The sequence below is a fragment of the Paramormyrops kingsleyae genome, chromosome 6 (genome assembly GCF_048594095.1).
Source record: "Paramormyrops kingsleyae isolate MSU_618 chromosome 6, PKINGS_0.4, whole genome shotgun sequence".
Lineage (NCBI taxonomy): Eukaryota > Metazoa > Chordata > Actinopteri > Osteoglossiformes > Mormyridae > Paramormyrops > Paramormyrops kingsleyae.
The window spans coordinates 32,068,533-32,089,234 of NC_132802.1; the positions used below are offsets into that span (position 1 = coordinate 32,068,533).

General features: G+C 42.2%; 1 protein-coding gene and 1 long non-coding RNA gene across 2 annotated transcripts; one reads left to right on the plus strand and one right to left on the minus strand.

Annotated features, from left to right (window-relative positions):
* Positions 1 to 577: 577 nt before the first annotated feature.
* Positions 578 to 14,962, minus strand: abcd1 (ATP-binding cassette, sub-family D (ALD), member 1). The gene is made up of 10 exons (XM_023835872.2): positions 12,946 to 14,962; positions 8,942 to 9,122; positions 8,167 to 8,309; positions 7,595 to 7,763; positions 7,068 to 7,162; positions 4,017 to 4,162; positions 3,468 to 3,613; positions 2,722 to 2,806; positions 2,439 to 2,564; positions 578 to 2,067 (listed from the first exon to the last, which is right to left on the minus strand). The coding sequence occupies exons 1-10, from the start codon at positions 13,882 to 13,884 to the stop codon at positions 1,836 to 1,838; spliced, it is 2,262 nt and encodes a 753-aa protein (XP_023691640.1). The 5' UTR covers positions 13,885 to 14,962; the 3' UTR covers positions 578 to 1,835.
* LOC140591692 (uncharacterized) lies at positions 14,904 to 20,236 on the plus strand. Its single transcript, XR_011991969.1, has 4 exons — positions 14,904 to 15,043; positions 16,393 to 16,456; positions 17,314 to 17,379; positions 17,912 to 20,236. It is a non-coding gene; the product is annotated as an uncharacterized lncRNA (long non-coding RNA).
* The last annotated feature ends 466 nt before the right edge of the window (positions 20,237 to 20,702 follow it).

Sequence of the window (20,702 nt, forward strand, 5' to 3'; positions counted from 1 at the left end):
CTCGAAGTCTTCTTAACACTACGTCGTTCGTAAGTTCTATCTTTTAACACAGAACTTGCTAATGACATAGCGTTAAGAAGGCTTTGAGAAACTCACGCCAGGTCACACTGATCATACTACAGTAACAGAGCAAATTACGACTTCCCCGCTGTAGCAACCGTGAGCTTGAGTGGGGGGGGGGGGGGGGGGATGAAATAAATAAACACCAGGCAGCCATTGTAAAGAGGACTCTATCATGAAGCAATAGGGCTATTTCTTGCTTAGCCGGATAACTTGTCAGACTTAAGGTAGTCTGGGCTAGTGAAGGCAGTTAATTTAAACTGATACACCTTGAACAGGGGCGTCAGAGGCTCATGGATATCATGACAGACTTAGAGATTGAAAATGCCAAACGAAGCAGGTGGCCCGGGATGTCTAGCTGCTCCCCTGACCTTAAATCCTACAAGTTATCCAGCTAAGCAAGACATCCAGTTTCATGATACAGGTCCCAGGTTTCTGAATGAAGGCAAAATAGGAATTTACTGTAGTAGGTGCCTAAGCTGCAAACTTGTGTAGCAAAGAAAATCGAAACTGAATGTACATTTATACATTTTATATTTATTTAACATTTGAAGTACAGATGACCAGACACTAAGTGCATTTGTATTCAACTTTAGGAAAATCTTCATATTAGAATCAGATTAAGAAAATAAGTAGGTAAAAAAATTTCTATTCTGGTGTTATAGGATCCGAATACAAAACGTAGATAAGCAGATACACAAAGACCACCGATATTAACAATTCATGTTGTCGGGGTACTACAATTAGGTGGTTTGAATTAAAGAAAAAAAACTCATATCAAAATCTGACATGTACCCATTTAGTGCATCAGGACCAATTTCCTTTTTGCATTAAAATTGATGGTACAACTCACGCCCCGTTTTTAATACAACTTTGGTACGTGAAGTTTACCACAGTGTTTTCTATAAGATCCAGTTGAGTAATTACTATACATCATAAGGTGCATCTTATAAGATTTGAATTAAGCGCCAAAAACACAAAAGTTGGAAAAATAATAAAACCCCAAAAGGTGCACAAGCCACGACGGTAAATTTTTTCAAATTTTAAAAGTAGAACACACTGCTTCTCTATAACACACTACACTGTTTTGTGTGTTTAAACTATAGTTACGTAAATATGTTACAGTCAATATAAGAGTACTTTGCGTGTAAAATAAGGTTTTGGTAATGTGCTCAGCTTCTTATTCATGGACTCGGCGGTAGAAGCTTTAAAAAGTGCTGTACACGTTGTATAGATGACACAACAACATTGTGAGTTGATTAAAAACACTAAGAAATTGAAATTTGTTTCTGGCCATTAAAAAAAATCAAAGCAGGTAAACACAGTGTCTTTCAAAGGTTGAAATTTAAAAAAAAAAAGGAAAAAAAGAGGTTTGTTAAAAAAAAATAAAAAAAAATCACAAATTAAACAACCTACAATAATCTACAGCTGAGATTGCATGGTGACAGCTCCCCAATTTTGGCATGTAAAGCAGACCAACACCTCCAGAACCTGCCCCGTGCCATGGATGCAGGGGATGCTGCTTTAGGAAAGAATTTGCTTCCTAAAAGATGTGATCACAGGGCTCTTCACACAGGACTTGTGTTCTTATTGTGTAGACTCACCACTTGCACTCAGATGCCCCTTTCAAAAAGTTTCCATTCAATGTGCGCTTTTTGTATACGACTGTCCAGCTGCCCCTCTTCTGCACCTCAGACTGCAGTTCCCCTCCCTCATGCCTCTTTCGGTCTCACAGCTTTCGACTTTCACCCAGCGCTCCAGATCTCCACCTCCCCCTACTCCTCCTCCTCCTCCTCCACATCCTGCTCTACTGCGCCCTGCAGCATGCTGTCCTCACCCAGCATGCGGCACAGCTCCGCCAGGCGCTGCTGCATCTTGGGAATCCCCGACAGCTGTGTCTCTAGCCGCAATTTCTCGTCCTGAAGGGACAGGCGTGTCGAGGCGTCCAGTCTCTCGAAGCGCCACCCCCCCTCTCCGTCGAACTGCAGCAGATGAGTGTGGTACTTCCTGACAAAAGGGACAGAACACTGCATTTTGCCAAGACTGCCAACATCTCTGAATGGGATTACACATCTGGCCACAGCAGGGCGCCACATTGCTCTCATCTGGTTCCTGCATTATGACTTTTTAAGCAGCATTTCTTGGCCTACTTGCCCCATTTATGATTGTAGTTCCATAGCAACCACTTCTGCCCCCTGTAAAACTGAGTGAATGATTATACACAAAAGCCCCCAGCTCATGCATACACTTACTGCAAAAACATATGCAATACTGCTAAACACAAAAAACACACTTAAACATCTTACAGTTATAGATATGAATAAACCCTAAGGGTAGTTTATAAGTGAACATAAATGATAACATGACGGCACACTAACCAGAGTGAGGGTCGATGAGTGATTGAGAGGAGTGCTATACCAGCATCCTTTGCTGCCTCAAAGATTTTCCCTTCAACATCTATGCTCACAGCACTGGTACATTCATCAAGGAGCGCATACTTAGGCCTGTGGGGAAGAATTATAAACCATGACACATTACCCTCTCATGTAATCTATCAAACCTTCAAACCAACTCCATCTTATAAGATGGAAGATCACTTTTTTGATGAAAAGGATGATGATTAAAAATACTCAAAGCAGGACGGTACTCATGTTTACTTACTTGTGGTAGAACATTCGCGCCATGCCAATGCGTTGCTTCTCACCCCCAGAAAGCACATCCTTCCAGTCACTCTCTGCATCCCAACCTGCAAACGCACAGTACTGAGCCTGGCAGCATACCATCGGACAGCTACAGTCCAACCTCCGAAACTCGGTGTGGCAAGTTTCCCACTCTTTCTGCATTCCACTAACCCTGACATGCCTTCCTTCTTTTCCAAATCCTCATCTCTTATTCTATATAGTTTTAAAATTTGTTAGTATGAAAACCACAGGGTAGTGTGCAGTGTAGTGGGTTAGGTATCCATGCCCATACACGGAACGTTGTGAGTTTATATCCCATTGCCAGCAGAGTAATCACATCATTATTGGGTCCTTGAGCAAGGTTCTTGACACCAACTTCTCCGGGGTAACTATAGCCACAAGATTCCTCACTCTTATGCTGCATTAGACCATGGGTTCCCAAACCTTTTAGCCAACCACTACCAAAATAATAGTGCCAGATAATCACAGCCCCCATTTTGCTGATTGGATGGGTAGATTTGCAATTGAGGCTACACTGAAATGGAACATTATTTCACGTTTTCTATTATTTTATAAAGATATTCTGGAAATTGTCTCACCACCCCCTCCCTCCATCAGTGTCTCACAACTCACAACTTCTGGAGCTCCTGTTTTAGGGAACAGCATCTGCTAAATAAATATATGCAAAGATCCCCAACAGAGCCGACCTCAGAGGCCTCATCTCACCCCCTTCTCTTTCAAGGATGTAGCGCAGGTTGACGGTGTTGAGGATGTCCTCTAGATGCATGTCAGTGAAGCCACGCTGGGTCATCTCCTCTTGGGTGTCTGGGTAGATCACCTGATCCCGCAGAGTGCCCACCGACATGTAGGGCCTACTCAGGTCAAGGAGACCAGGTGGAGTGCAGGAAGATCACAATAGGAGGAGGAGTAATGCATGATTCTTAAGCAACAGGGTATACAAATGGTGCCCGGCAACCAGCCTTAATTTGGGTATTTGTATGCATTGTCAGCTGCTCCTACTTCTTGAATGAGGCATTCAGCTCATTTTACAGTAGCCACCAGGAGTACAAATTTCTTTGCCTGTCAGTCGTCTCTCGGTACGGACTGAGACCGTGGTCAACAAGCAAGCAACTACAGTGCTCACTTTTAGCTAAAAGCAAAGCAGGCTGAATGGCCCCTTCCTGTGCTTTTGTTGCTGCCATTGCGAGAACTTGGAAGCACCACACTGCTCCTCACAGGCCTCCCCTCACAAGGTGTACGGAAAGGGACTCCTACCTCTGGGGAATGTAAAACATCTTATCGGGGGGCGGCTTGCACAGCACCCCTCTGTATACGGGCCACAGGCCGCTGAGGATGCGGAAGAGAGAGCTCTTGCCGCAGCCGTTCGGTCCTGTGATCAGGAGATGCATGCCTTCTTCTACCTAAGGAGGAAGAATGAGGATGTGTGGAAGATGAACATCTTCATTAGAGAACCAGATTAACCCACACACGCATACCGGTTAGAGGATTTTGTTACTTTTAAGGCAATGAAACCCATATTATTTTGTTTTTCGGTAGATGTTGATCAGTTTGGCATTTTTGTGGGCTTGGAGACATCATGTCTGATTCTCAGGGAAAAGCTGTCAAATGTCCCTCATTAGAGAATCATACACTGTAAACAAGTGATGCAGGCTGGACATGGTGAAATGGTTTCAGGGTGTTTATAGCCGTAATGCCAGTTAGACTAATTGGTGTGACTCGGTGATCCATGCCCAAGCCCAGATGGTCAGGGGTTTGAAGCCTGGGGCCAACAGAGTAACCAAACCACCTCTGGGCCGCTTATAAAGGCCCTCAGCCCCAACTACTTCAGGTATGCTGGTTGCACACTGACCCCGTTCACTAACCCTAAGTTCTCCTCACCATGTTACTTTAATATCTACTAAACACCTTGTACTATAAGGGGTCCATGCCAAGGTACAGGGCTGAAGGAAGGAGAAAAAAGATCTTATGCGGAGAAGAAAGATATTATGCGATCCAAAATCAAACACTACCAGCAAATGGAGTCAGACACTTCAAAAGCAATTTCCCTGCACAAGCTTGTGTGTGAAATTAAAATAAAACCTGCAACACAGACCATAATATATCCGTTAGGTGGCAGTAATATTTCTTTGTTGGAATTGTGAGAGAAAACATTTCCTGTGTGTTGCACTAGAAAGAATACAAAGTTAGGCATTACAGTGATTACAGTGTATTTCTTTTAACAAGTGATTTAAAAACAAGAACTACAGTCACTAATGTTGAACATTTTACTGTAGTCTTCCCATTGATACCACTTTACAATAAGGCTCCCTTTTACCACATGTAAATGGTAGTAACTCATACATACTAATAAAACGAAAATGGTTATAAAACTTGTTTAAAATTGTCTATTAATAATTTACAAAGCCTTACAATCTAATTAATAACCAGATTATAAACCATTCATAAACTCTTTATATGGGTAGTCTTACTGTAAAGTAGCACCATTAACTCTAAAACTGTGAGTACAGTGTTACCAACAGGTGATGTGTGGATCCCAAGAGTAGCAGTGATGAAGGCAGTGCATGCCACAGATTACACTGTAGATGCCGAGGTACTAATCATCAGCTGGTGCATAAAACACAGGGCAGGCACTCGTGGGGTGGGGAGCGGGGTGCTTGGAGTTTAGACTCAACTGATAAGAGGCAGCAAGTTCAAATTTTACTTGAAGCACTGATTTTTTTGCTCATTCCAGAGTAATTAAATTGCTTCACACACTTTCCCAATGGTTTAGGTGTAGCAATTAATAATTAAATTGTGAACTACATGCATAAATGGACATTAACATTTTCCCCTATTATGGCTCAGACTGCACAAGTAATTTGAGGATGGTCCAATTATAGTTAAAAATTAAACCCACACTATTCCAACCGATAACCAGTTCGTGGAAGACATTTTTGAAGAAATACAAGCTTGCTGATGGAATACGTCTCGGCCCCATTGCAGCTGTGATACCACTAGTTCAACACATATTACATCAGCACAGGGTTACAGTGGTACAGTACTGCCAGCTTTACAAAAAGAGCTACTAAGGGATGCTGTGATGGGATACAGAGTGACATTGAGGAGAAGCATTGACTACAGTGATGGGCACATCCTTTTTATCAAACAAGAACTGGCTTGGCTGTCATGCCTTTTCATCAGTTTAAATATTCTTAAAAAAAAATAAAAAATCAAGGAGAGTAAATTTAACCCATTATGAAATTATGATCAACATTTATTAGTGCTGTAGGTGTATTTTAACATCTGACAACCTCTGTATTAGACTAACATTTAGTTGCTAGTTATATGGATACATAAAAAATAGAAAATATATATGTCACTTCAGTGAGGTGCTAAATATTCCAGCTATTCCACAGTGCGCTGTCTGCTGTCCTGGTGCCAGCTGGTTAGCTGGCAAGAGGCATGGAGCCAGGGCTCATTCTGCCAATGCTGTGTAGAGCCTTTGTTAAAGCTTATGGGAATAAAGCTGACTGGATTGTGTCACAGCACCTCACATGACACAGCAAAGGTCACGGTGCATGTTAGAGTTCTGATCTGCTTGGGCATGGGCTAGAACTACACACAGCTCCATAGGCACACGATTTCATGAGCTTCACCAACTGGGCACCCAAGAGTACCACACGCCAGCATTCCTCTTTCCCGAGGCAGGTCATACGCGAGCACATGATGCATTTCCCACACATCCAAGGCACAGATTCATTTCCAAAAGCTACTCTTTGGAAGTCTTTCATTAACATCCATCTCTAGATCCAAAAAGCCTCAGTAGATTGTGCGTGTGAAGGTGAACATTGTTTGCAACATACTTCTAAATTTAAGAGCGTTTTAGTGGAATAAAGTACCATTAAAAAAGCACCTGCTATACAGGCATGCTCTCTAAGCAGGTTTACAATGACCCAGGAGGTAGTAACTTTGGACTGTGAACACAACAATATCTAAGCAAACTATCTGGGCAAATGAAGGTTCACAGCATGGGGTGAGAGAGCAACACAACAGAGGATTCCTATGACACTACCAGCAGGCCTGCGCAGTTCACAAGCAGGCAGGGGAAGACTGCTATCTGGATGACCAGGCAGGCAAGTACCATGTGAGGCCCCTGAGCAGAAACCTTGGGCCTGCCCCGCAACACACATCGGCAAGCGTACAGTTATCAGCAAGGTCACAGTGAACCAAAAACTACCCCTGTTTGCGCACACAGCTGAGCAAAGGACAAAGGGAGGAGCCAGATAGGGAGTCGTCACTGGAAAAGCAGACAAGATGCCTTCTTACTTTGATGTTTAGGCTGGACACAACAACATCTCCTGTTGGCGTGATGATGGGGAGGTTATCGCAGCTGATGCCCTGCTCCACATCAATCACCTGCCCTGTGCCGACAAACGCCAAAATAAAGGTCAGAGGTCAAGTGCACCACCCCCAGGTTGCACTCTCAGTCACTTGTCAGCAGCATAAAAAAAGTTTTTTATAGGCACACATTACACAACTTCCCCTTTATCGGCCACAAAAAAGCTGCTTAATGAAACACTTTAAATGGATGGATGAATATTTGAAAGATATACTACAACAAAGGTGGGGTGTCAATACAGGGAAAATTTTGTTAAAACATTGTCTACGCATTTAACTTTTTACATATGCAAAGGATTGTGAACTAATTAAGTAAGCTCAGAAACTGTAAAAAGACTGGATGTAAATTCTGAAGCAAACAGGCAGATTCTGAGCAGAAGTGTCACACTGTACGACTCCCCAATACACAGAGCGAGACAAATGAGATGGAGGTAGGTTGTTTTATTTATTTTTACCACGGACGTCCACTGGGCCCTCCATCCTCATGCCGTGCTGCACCAGCTGCTTGGCTCCCGCCTGGAATCCATCCTCTCCGCCAGAGCGCCGGTAAATGCCCATGCGCACATCCTCGAATACAGAGAACATCTCGTAGACCCGCGCCGTGTAGCCCGCCAGCTCCGTCACCTGAGGAAAGGTCACCAGGTCACCACACCACAGCTCATAAACCAGCCAGGGGGGTCACAGCAGAACATTTAACGCCAGTCTAGCACTTCAATCTGCTAGGTCCGTAAATAAGAAAAATAAAGGCATCTATAAATGGACTGAAGCAGGCAGCCAAGCAAAAATGTATAAATTAATTAATTTATATTCAAGTTGGCAAACATGGCAATGAGGCTCATATGACACACTTGGGTAAAAGTAACCCTAAACATAATTAAAACCAAAAAGGATTATTTTGGATATTTGTCACATTGTCTCTATTAGATTTTCTGAGCCTGACCACCCCCAGCTGCTGCAACAGGCTGCCAGCCCCCCCTTGGTGCTGCATGTCACAGTCCCTGTGACCTCTGACCCTGCACTGACCCACCTCCTTGTAGGAGCTCATTATCCGCTCCACTGCATCAGCTCCCGCGTTGAGCAGGTTGCGTGCCGTCGTGAAGGCTTCAGTGCGTTCGCTCACCAGCTCCTCCTCCTTCATCACCATGGCAGCCTGCTTCACGTCCTCAGAGTCTGGGACAGCACACAATAAGCCAAAAATGCAAACATGACACAAGCCAGCCACTGTTTACTCCACTAAGTCTCAAAAAAATTGACCAGTACAGTGAATAAGTGCATGGATATTATTATATGGGATATACTGCAGCAAAGTCTCCTTAGCAACAGTCCTAGAAACGGGTGGCATGTTATATACTCACAGGAGGCCACAGAGGCCCGCTTAGCTACGCAGACCAGCAGACAAGCCGCAAAGGCAGGAGGGCATGGTGCCGAAGCCTCTCCTGTTATTTAGTGACTGCTTCTGCTTTACATCCTACTGCGAGGTCCTGAGTGGGTGGAGCGTGAGCCGCATACTAAGCCATGCTCTCAAAGGCCTGCGACACAGCTCTGGCCTACAACAACGGAGATGTTTGAGGCACCCCAGCCCCATGTTTTCCTAATGAGCCTTTAAAATAACCCAGCCACTGATTATTACACACAGTGGAATCTGAAGTGAGGAGGATCACATAAATGAGAGACAATTCATTAGAAGAAGCAAGATACAGGGGGGAATAAAAGGATAAAAGGAAGGGGTGAATAAAAAGAGTACCCAAAACTGTAAAGTGGTTTTCATTTACAGCATTACACTGGGGGAGGGTAGAACTTACCATACTTGGAATAGCCGGTGGCTGTAATGATGGGCACAGCCACCATGACAAGGCCTGAGGCACTCCACACGTACTTCATGAGGAACTGCTCCAGCATGACGTACCACAGCCTTTTGAAGAGGATGAGGTTGATCTGCGAGGACAGGGCCTGATAGCTGCGCTGCAACTGGGACATCTCCACCTGGGACACAGAGGCACCACCACCACCACCACCATCATCATCATCATCATCATCTACTCTCACGCTGACTGGCTGGCTCACTCACAGCCTCCCTCAGACTTTGCTTTTCGGTATTGCATTCAAAACCGAGAAAAGATCAAAGAAGTGTTTTACAGTGCATGCTGGTTAATAACTGAACCCACTCCTGCCAACTCTCCTCAACAGATAACATGCAGACTTATAAACAGATAGTCAAAACATATCATGTTCTAAGAGTTGCTGACTTTTTCATCAGCTCTGTGCCTGTCTGCCTTATCAGAGGTGCTGGAGCTGGATAGATCTCAGGCTCATTAGCTGATTCTAATCTGATTATCACAGTTGTAGCATGTGAAGGACATGCTGCATTTTGTATTTTTCCCTAAACACCTGTGAACAACAGATTCTCTGCAGCTCCTACTTTCTTCCACTGAAAGTTGAAGACTGCATGTGACTAAAAATTATCCTGTGGGGAGCATGGGGGCAACGGAAACACATGACAAAGTCTCATGACAGAGGCTGTCAATATTACTTCTTACTTTTAATTTTAACCTGGTCACTCCTACAAGCCTATTCCCCAGTGTCTACTTTTTGGGAAAGATTTAGCAATAGCTTGTATTCACTTCTTCCATAACTCTGATCTGAAACCTAGCTTAGCCAGGCAGCTCGCTCTGTTCTAACAGGCAACATGTCTGACCTGAAGAAAACCTATGTCAATCTTCGGGAAGCTCCGCCTGTATGGGTGCAGCAGCGGCAACACCATGACGTGTTAAAACTCCAGCCTCACTTTCCTCAGGCAATATCTAGTCACATGCCGGCAAGAATAATTCAGCCAGGTCTTTTGCATCCCTCAGGCTTTTGTTCCTGTGTCACATGACTGTCATCCCCACCCAAGCTGTCGACTATTGCCAGACCGCTTTCCTGCCAGTTGACAGTTTTCATATGCGTAACACCCCCCCCCCCCCACACACACCCCACAACAGCCACAGGGCATATCTGCTGGTGTTCGCTGCACTGAGTAGCCAAAGCTCTCTCTTCTGTCATATCAAAATAATATACAGATACCAACAATGCCTTAAAACAAGGTCAATTACACTGTGCCAGTTACTCTTCCAGTGGGGCAGCTATTATTTAGAATACCTCATAGACAGACATTCATTATTTGGAAAAAACATTAATTCTTTCATATTAACGTAGTTTCATTCTTCATGGACTACTGACAAAGTCTGTATTTGTTTTTATTAACCATCACCTTATTACCTTCCCCATTCCAAGACCAGGTAAATCACTTAAAAAGACAAGCAAACTTTTCCAAACTTTGTGCATGTATTCTTTATATTAGAACATACACTGACACCCTAGTGCCGTCTTACTGTAAAACAAAGATTTAATAACCACCATCTAAAAATGTAGATTCAGCAAATAATCATGCATTTCAAAACAGAACAAATAGACAAAACAAGGGAAAGTAGAGTAGAGTAGATTAGATTAGTACCAAGACAAATTGTTATTCAGTAGTGACTCAAAGCTTCGTTCTTTCCAAGTAAGGATATCCAAGATTAAATCTTTTGGTAATGGGTTTTAAACCTCACTCTGTTTTTTGTTCTCTACAACATTTCGGTGCAGAACTGAAAAACTTTGAACAAAAGCAAACATTTAAGTTTATAGTTTCTGGGTTCAGTCCAATTTGCATCATTCAATGCTGGGCTCTTTGTGAGATTCCGAATCTGAATTTTCCTACTGATTATATTAGGAGGGACGTTAAAAATAACCGTTGTTATTCAGATTGAATCTAATTTTTCATCCCATGATATCCATTATTACTTTTACCTAAAATCTGAATATGGAAAACACTACATCAACATCCAATATGCCTGAAGCAAAACCTTGGAAATGTGCATAAAAATAAATGGATAAAAAATTGAGACATGCTTCTACCTTCAGGTAATGTGTTACAGTGAAGTTGAACAGACTAGAGCAATTAACTGGGAACTTTCATGCCGCAATATGGTTTACCGCCCATTTCTGGGGGGAAACAAACCTTCGAATCTGAATGGCAGCTAAGGGTTCACAGGTGTTAAACAAGGAAATAAATAAAGAAATGGTAAAAGTATAGCTGAAATGAGTGATAAAGAGAGTTATGTACATAGTTTGGTGGCTGGCGACAGGTGTCTGGATTTTGACAAACTGTGGTTTTGGTGGTCAGTGTCCTTTTAGCCAAACATCGTAATGGATTAATGATCCCATTCAATGGCTGGAGGCGTTATATCCTGACATTTATAACTACTTCGAGTCTCCAGATAATGATAATTTCTAGAGAGTTATATCTAGTCGTATCTAGGGTAGCACGTGGCTCAGTGGACTAAGCCTGTGTGCCTATAATCACAAGGTCAAACCTAGCTGCAGTACGTCTGCAGGTCCTTGAGCAAGGCCCTTAACCCCCAGCTCCCTGGGTGCTGCTAGGGGTGGCAGCCCTTTGTGGACAGCTAACTCCACAAAGAGCAAGCTGAGGGAGGTGTAAAGACAATTTCCCCATGGGGATTAATAAAGTATCTATTATTATTAGCTGCCGTCTGAATCTGTCCACATTGTTTATTTTACTACTGTTAATGTGCAGATCCTGTTTAGCAGTTGTGTATAGCCTATTGTGTACAATAATTCACAATTTAAAATGATATAATGTAGATTACACATATTAGTTACCAATGATGAAGTGTTTACTGCAGACAAACAAATTTGCTATTGGGGTGCCATAGGTTTGCCTCAGGGTCCTCCCTCCAAATAGCCTGAAACCATAAAATTTCTCTTTTGCCCTCCCTTTGCCTACTTAGTAGCAAGGAGAACCAAATGTGTTCGTGCGTTTTACTAGTGACAGTGCAGGACACAATGCAGCAACTTTTAAGTATAATGAAAACCACTCTCTTTTTTTCCACCAGTGAATTTTACATCTTTTCTTCCAGAAGGGGGCGTGTCTGCCAAAACTACTTCAAGCTGACATCACATTGCTCTAGTCTGTCAGACCATACCCTTGCGGCCCCAGAACTGTAAACAGAAACTGAATACAAATTCAATACTAGCTTCCAAATGTATTATTAATATTCCATTGTATGCCTAAAGAGAATCAGGCAGTAGTAACATTTTGGATATGTGCAATCAAGGCAAAATGCGAGGCATCTCACCAGAGTTGTACACATGGGGAGTTTTTGAAGTCAAAACAATGACATATATTTCGTTACACTTAACTCCACTAGGGCAACATTCTGTCAAAAGAGGTCAAAGAGGTCAAATCAAATCATTCACATTATCTATCCAGCTATCTATGCTTTTATCCTTGTCAGGGTTATGGGAGGGTCTTCAGCATATCCCAGGCGGCACAGAGCACAAGGCTGAGGTACACCCTGAATGGGAAGCCAGTTCATCAGAGGGCGTGCACACCCACAAACTGCATGTATTTAGGCTGCAGAAGGAAACTTAAGCAAATTGTGGAGAACATGCCCACTCCACATACATTCGGAACAGCGACCGTCAACCTGTCTGCACAAAGACAAACATGTCTGTGCCAAGACTTGTCTGTGTCAGCAGCAAAATTATTTTTTTTAACAGAGGTTAAAAAAAAAGTAGGCTACCTTTTTAAGTACTGTCTGGTAAAAATTGCATTTTGATCAAAATGTCTGTCAGAATTCACCCTAGTGTTGACCCTTGACCATGATAAACAGATTTGGATCCTATGTTCCTCATGTACCTTTTTGGCAACTTCAGTTGAAATTACTTTAATAAATCCCCTTGTTCCTCCACATGGAGTAATTACCTGGTGGCCGCCGTAGAAAGCGATCTCCTCTGAATTAGCAATGATGCGCGAGTGCATGTAGCGCAGGTCTCCTTTTCGTCGAGCCTCCTCGGCCACCAGCTTGCCAAAACGTGGGGAGAAGGCTCGCAGCACCTTGGCTGTGAGGGCCACCACAATGCCTGCGATGACAGAAGGCCAAGTGGTGTTGGCTCCCTTGGACTCGGCAGTCCTCAGGAGGGTGTAGCAGGTCATCACCACATCAAGGATGGGTTTGGTGAGGTTGGAGTACAGGTGAGCAACACAGGCAGCAAACATCACCACATCCTCCGTCAGGGACTGGTCGGGGTTAGCCAGACGGCCATCCATATTACTAACCCGGTAGTACGTCTGGTTGCTGAAGTACAGCTGGTAGGCATGAGTGACAAGTCGGGTGCGGAAGGCTAAAGTAAGTCGGCCTTCCAAGTATCGGATAGCGCTGTTGACAAACGTGGCGGGGATGGCAATCAGAAGCCATTTGGTCAGTTCCCACACAAAGGCATGAGGATCTTTCTGCACAATGGTCTTGACAATCTTTCCATCCAAGCTGGCGACGTAGATGGACAGGAAGGTACGAGAGACGAGGGCCACGGAGTGGAAGCCCAGTAAACCCAACTCTTTGCACAGAAACCGAGGGAAGAGGATGCGAAGGAGCCGGACTAGCCTTTGAAAAAACTCATGGTTGACAGCCGGTGAACTGCTCTTCTTTTTCCCCCCCTTCTCTAAGATTTCTTGGGACCCTCTTTTGGGAACCTCCAGAAAAGAACCTTTGGGCTGCTTCACAACCCCTCCTCTAAGTTTACTAGACAGGAAGGGGTACAGTTTTTTCAACCCATAAGCAGCAACAAGTAAGAAAGCAGCTTTCTTCACAGCTGAGGTTTTCTTCAAATGAGGAGGAATTTTTGCATACATGACCAAGGACATGATAAAACCGTTGGCTCAGTTTTCTTAACACACCTGACAACTGCAGTGTCTTTTTCCACTTTGAAGATAGTAGCCTAAGTTAAAATAAACATTTAATTTCTCCAGAACAATCTGTGGGGAAATATCTAACCTCTAGGCGTTCTATATGTAACCGTAGATACATAAATACATTGATTAGATTCACATTAGTATGCTATGAAAAAAAATCTTTATAATACTAATTAAGTAGTTTTCCAGTCAGATATACTTGTGCTAAAAAAATATTTAATTTATTTCAATGTTTTAGAGTGGGAAAATTCTTGCAACAAGTTACCGTCCCACTTTTCAGCCTTTAAGCCTCAATGCACCAAACCATAAGACACCTACTTCGTCCGCTTACTTAAATAACCAAATACTATTTAAACTACATGTTTTATATTCACGGGAATATTTGCACGGCTTGACACAGTAAACAAGCGAATTTACATTAAACTGGGAGTCAGTCGATAATTCAGTCATGAGTTAAAACTCAGTGACTCTACGGTTACGTGGCAGAAAACAAAGTGACAACAGCGTTGAAATTGAGTAATACTTACAAGTCAATAAAGAAAAAAGGACTCACGCACTTCAGGAATAACAATAACGAGGAGAGGCTACCTGCCCACTCCCTGCTTCTATCAGACAAAGTATACGGTCGCCGGCAAGCTAATACAAAAGCTTCCAAAGTCGATAGCTACTTAAATATAAGTACCAAAAGAGATCCGATCCCGAATTCTTTTATGTCCGTTATCCATCGCCATAGAACAGACACGGTAATAAAAATCAAGAACTTCAAAGTGAGAAAATAACTGTCACCGGCAAAAAAAAAAAGAAAAAAAAGTAAAAATAAGTCAGCTCGGGTGCTGCTAGGTGGCTAACTGAAACTCCGGTGCCAAGCTCCCGTGTCACTCGCGCGATGACCTTCCCGCGCCGCACTTCCCGGGTCCACAGAGCTTCTCGCCGAACTGCGCGAGCGCCAGCTGTCCGACTACAGGCGGCGTCGAAGCGCGAGCGCCGCTGCTCCACGAGCCTCCTTCGCCTGCGGCATCGGTCCGCGTGAAGCACCTCGTAGGCATCCGTTCGCTGAAACGCCCCACAGCAAGTCCAGCCCCCGCGGTTCCTCTTTAACGCGGAGCGAAAGGTAGGAAGTCCTCCAGAGGTCCCATAATTCCACCAACTGCGGTCGTCGTGGAGCGAGACCGGATCGCCTATTGACCGAGATATCAGACGCCTGTTGCACCGCGTTTCTCATTTTGGACAGCAAAAGCCAGGGCCGGGAGGGTTTTGTTTTTGTACCCGCTCGCTCAGTTTATTATATTAATTATTATTGTCGTATTAAATTTATGTTAATACTCCTAGTAGCATAGCACTTCGACTCATCTTCTAGCCTTTCATATATGGTTGGGAATATTTTCAGCTAACTACACTATCAATTATATGTCATGTATTAAAACAGCCGAAGAACTGAAGCTATAGATCTAGAGGTTATGGTTCGGTTGTTAACATATTTTTCTGGGCGCTTTATAATTCAGCTGTGGCTTTTTCACTTCCAATGTGCCTTACTCGATGCAACGTTTGTAAATGGAGAAGAATAACCTCTTAAAAGTGGAAAAGTAAACGAATATAAGGGCAAGTTAAGTTCTGTATTTCGGAGGCCGACAAAAGTTTCTGCACAGTGGGAGGGAAGTAGCGCAAGCTGCCTGGTGAGCGCCACCTAGTGTTTTCAAGCAACTACCGCAACGAACCTCCTGGTTCACTCTGTATCTATTGTGCAGCAGGACCGCTTTTGGACATGTCACCGTCTGAGCTTTTAAATACCGCGCTATATCTGGCTATTCCTCGAAAGTGGTTATGTAAAGGACAGGGAAAGTTAATTTGAAGACAGTTGCACAGTACGCAAAACAGCTAAATCAATCTAGGAATCAATTACAGTCAACTTCAGAATTATTTGCAACCCTGATGAAATTAAACATTAATGTATAAAATTAATAAGAAATGCAGCCATTTTTTGGCATTGTGCAAGCCATATGTTTTATTTTAACATACATTATTTTTAGTTTTTAGAATTACCATTTTTAATTGAAAAAGTAAGTTTCAAAAATATTGGCAATGCTATATTTAATATTTAATAAAGCCTCCTCTGGAAAGGACAACAGCCCAGAGACACTTTTAAACCGGCCTGAGAGCACTTGCAGGGGGCTCTTGAGCCACTCCTCCATACAGTATAAGTCCAGTTCTTTAATATTCTTAGATTTATGCTGGACGGCCCTCTTCAACGCACAGCACAGGTTCTCAATAGCGTTCACATCTAGAGACTGTTAGCCATTGCAAAACCTTGACTTCCTGTTCTCTTAACCATTTCTGTGTTGATTTAGATGTGTGCTTGAGTTCATCATCACAGGCAAGATTCAACCTTCTGGCAGAGGCTGCTTGGGTTTTGACTAAAATGTCCTATTTTGTGCAATTCATGGTACCGTTGATATTCACAAGGGCCCCTGGACCATCTGCAGCAAAACAGCCCCAAAGCATCAATGATCCACCAGCACATCAGACAGTGGGTACCAGGTGCTTTTCTTTGTAGAGAGTTTCCATTATTCGCCAAATTTGTCGGTGGTGTGTGTGACCAAATAGTGCAATCATTGTCTCATCTGAGCACAACACACAGTTCCAGTTGTAATTCCAATGAAACCTGGCAAATGTAAGGTGCTGCATTATGTAGCACTGTCTCAGGAATGGTGGCTTCTTTCCAGAAAGCCTTCCAAAAAGCTTCAGGTGATGCAGGTGGTCTCTGACAGTCAATTCTGAAATATTAAAGCACCAAGATTTATGCAAACTATGCAGTTCAGAAACTAGTTTTTGAGTTCTTTTTTACCTCTTTCGTCATAAGTAGGGGCAAAATGCTGGTGTGTCTTCTCCCTGGCATGTTTTCAACAATTGTCCTGATTGCGCTAAATAGTATTTTTTTTCCCACAATTTCTCAGTCTTTCATTAGCTGTTACCTAAATTGTAAATGTTCATCTCACATGAGGTGAAGGCTCTTTGAATTTACCCATATTGATGAATGACAAAGGGACTTTGCACTTGTGTGACATCATATATGCACCCCAGAGAAAGAGGAAATAGTGGCAGACAACACAAGACTATATTTCACAACAGGAGAAATATAAATACATATTTTCTTTCACCAAGGATGCAGTTTTCATTAGTGTTAAGATATTCTTCAGCGATGCCAATAATTTTACCCCACAGTCCTGAAAAATTTCTCTCATGAATATAATGTTCTTGAAGGAATTATTTAAATGGTAATCAATTTTTCTACACATTTTGAAGGAAATTGTGATACTTATGTGCATGGTTTATTTTATTTTTGTTTTTTTCCTTCCTTCCTTTGGGGTTACCAATAAATAACAGGAAATAACTATTTCCACTGTTCAAGGTGAACATCTACAAAACACAACTTCCTGGGCATACAACCATGTGAGTCATGTAGTATATTCATCATAAATCATAAAAAATTATAAATATTTGTATAATTTATTTCAGCTTTGAGCTGAAATTGTTTTTTTTTTTTTTTTTTTTTAAACTGTGGTTATGGTTTACCTGTTGCAATCTTTGAATCTGTAATTCACATCTTGTAAATAGTAATGACTTATTTTATGGTGACACAATTCAAAGGTGAATTAACATAATCATATTCTTGTATGTCATATGCTATTACCCTAACCTGTAAGGTTGAAATGGACCGACAAAAGCCTAGAGCTCCAGAGTACTGACAAAAGCTTTTCCAGATTTTCCGTACATCTATTTTCCAACCACAGATCCTGGGTAGGCTCACCAGGGGCATCCAGATTTCTCTAACATAATTTACATACATTTTATGTGTCAGTATACAATTCAGTTTATTCATCGTAAAATTTGCATTGTTTGATGTGATGGGAAATTAGTCCCATGCACTGGCAGGCATATTACATTGGCAGGTAGTGATATGTGATTTTTGTCTATTCTCCAGATGGAAGACTCTCATACTGCTGTTGTCATTCTTTTACTGGCAGGTTCATACTTGTCCTGCTGAACACCGCTTGTACACACTTGCGCCTGTGTATGCCTCCCCCAAATGTTAAACTGAATGTAATGAAAATGTCAGTCACTGATATTATAAAGAGCCCTCCCTGCTGTTTCTGAGGATGGCAGGATGTGCTCCTATCCAGACACTCACAAATTTAATTAAGCCCTATATATGTCACTTAAAAGACAATTCAGTTTTGAATGTCAAAACCATAAAAGACTCTGACCCTCACCAGAAGAATTGGCTCAAAGATGATGGGGATGAAAATATACAAAAGCATGTTCGCAGTTGGAAACCTTACTCAGTATTATACGATGACTTCAAAAAAGCTATACATATGTATACGTTGTATATTCACCATAAAACACACAAGTCTCCCAACACCAACAGTTTCAGGTTTAACTGAAACAATGCTCAAACACAACCCTACAAATGTCATTTAAAGGGTAAAAGAATTTTAGGTTAATAATTATTCGAGAAAACTCTGGATGTGGAATATTCCGGTTTATTAAAATTAACCTTGAGTCATTACTTATATTAACCTATGAAGTTTCATCTGTGCATCACTGAAAGAGGATATATTTACATTGGTGTAAACAACATTCACCATATATACTAACCACATACAAAACACACAGGCACATACACCTTGGGGGTATTCCACAAAGCAAGATTTATCTGGATTAATTTAAGATAAAAGTCATGATACTCCAGTAAGAGTTCAGGTAAGGAGCGTTCTTATTGGACAATCATGCATTCTAGCTTAAGTTAACCCAGCTAGCTGAGATGACACACCCTTAGTTGTAGAGCTACACAACACCCCAGTGCCCAGGTCACATGATCAGTTCCAGGAGAATGCTTTCTGCTATGCAGTGGAAAGAAGTCTACTTGCTACCTAGAACTGCATGGGTCCAGTAAGGATTAACAGTGTCATTCAGGCCAGAGAATGGCCTTTACTCTTGCTTTAATTTCTTAAATACCGTATTTTTCGGACCATAAGACGCACCTTTTCCTCCCCCAAAAGAGGGGAGAAAAAGTCACTGCGTCTTATGGTCCGAATATTGCTCTGCTCACATGCTTTAACCCTCTGGGGTCGAATGCATAGTTGGCGACGCAGCGTACTTCTCGCGTCTATTTCAGTTTATCTCTCGCTGAAATCTTAATGTAGAATCATGAAAAAACGCTGGCTAAATCCGTAATCTGTGTTCTTTTCAAAACGTCCATTGTCGGAAGTATTACAGTTTTTAAAATTAGGTTAAATCGGCAAAAAATTAAACTATGTCCGCTTACTTTGTTTTACCTGCATCGGGGGCGTGTAGTTCCGCTGTCACCCGAAGATCGCTATTGACATTCTAAATAGCCGCATTAGCGCGTATTCAAATCGCATTCGCATGGTAATTTGGTGAACAACGCAACGGTGAAACACTATCCAAATACATCCCCATCAGCGCCATAAAAGGGGGGAGGGATGTGGCCAGGTGTCAATGGATCATTCATACACATGAAAGTTTTTTGTTACTGAAGTGTCTCCTACTGAAGTACTGACTTTATTTGTTAATAACAGTGATAATGGTTCTTAATGCTGCTGTTGACTACTGTTCACTGTACATGGTTGACGTAAAATATTGTAGGACATTATTTGGTTCAGAATCTTTTTTTTCTTTATTTCCCTCCCCTACAACTAGGTGCGTCTTATGGTCCGAAAAATACGGTATGTCACTTTCCAGCAAGGCTCCATTTTGCTACTTATAAATGGCAGTAACTCATGGAAAAACTGTGCTATAACCATTGTCTATTGATGATTTGCAAAGCATTACATCCTAATTAATAACCCAATAATAAATCATACATAAGTCTGTTATAAGGGTAGACTTATTGTAAAGTGGTACCCATTTCTACATAAAATGACATGTAGCAGAGAATGTCTATATGGGGATCACCAAAAGTATAAACAGGACACTGATCAATAGGGACAGAAAATGAACAAGTTTCATTAGGTGTTACATATTACAGGTACAACTGGTAAACACGTCTTTCTTTTCTATTCCAAGTCTTGTTAAATTTCACATAATTCCAGTATCTTCAATCGTAACCTTTAAATCGGTTGGCTGTATGCAACACCGGTTTCCACATCTTCAACATTTAGTAACGCCGTGTTCCAAGATTCTGACATTCAGTGATCGTCTTGAAGCGGGTCGCTGTCTCCCTCTAGTGGCTAATATGATTAAGTACTTACAATGTACCCTACCGAACATCCAGTGACCACTTTATTAGGTACACGTGACTATTGCTGGGTAGGACCCACTTATGCCTCCAGAACTACTTCAAGGGTGGACAGATTGTTCTGAGAAGCCTTTCTACCCACCATTGTTACACTAAGTTTGGCCTGCCTTGTGGCCTTAATGAATCTGGTCATTCTCCTCTGCTCTCTATCATTAAAAATGCATTTTCACTGCACTGATTGAATGGTTCTGGTTTACTATACCATTCTCTGTAAATTTTAGACACCGTGTGTAAAGAATGGCAAGAAGTTTTTGAGATGGTGGAACCACCATGTCCACCAACAATCACACCACATTTAAATTGCTTAGGTCATGCATTCTAATGCTTATTATACAGTAAGTGAACCTCTCAACCCTGTCTGCATGCTGATATATAAAGTTGCAGCCACATGATTCGCTGATGGGAAAAGCAGACTGTCTGTGTTAATAAGCACGTTACCCAATAAACCGAC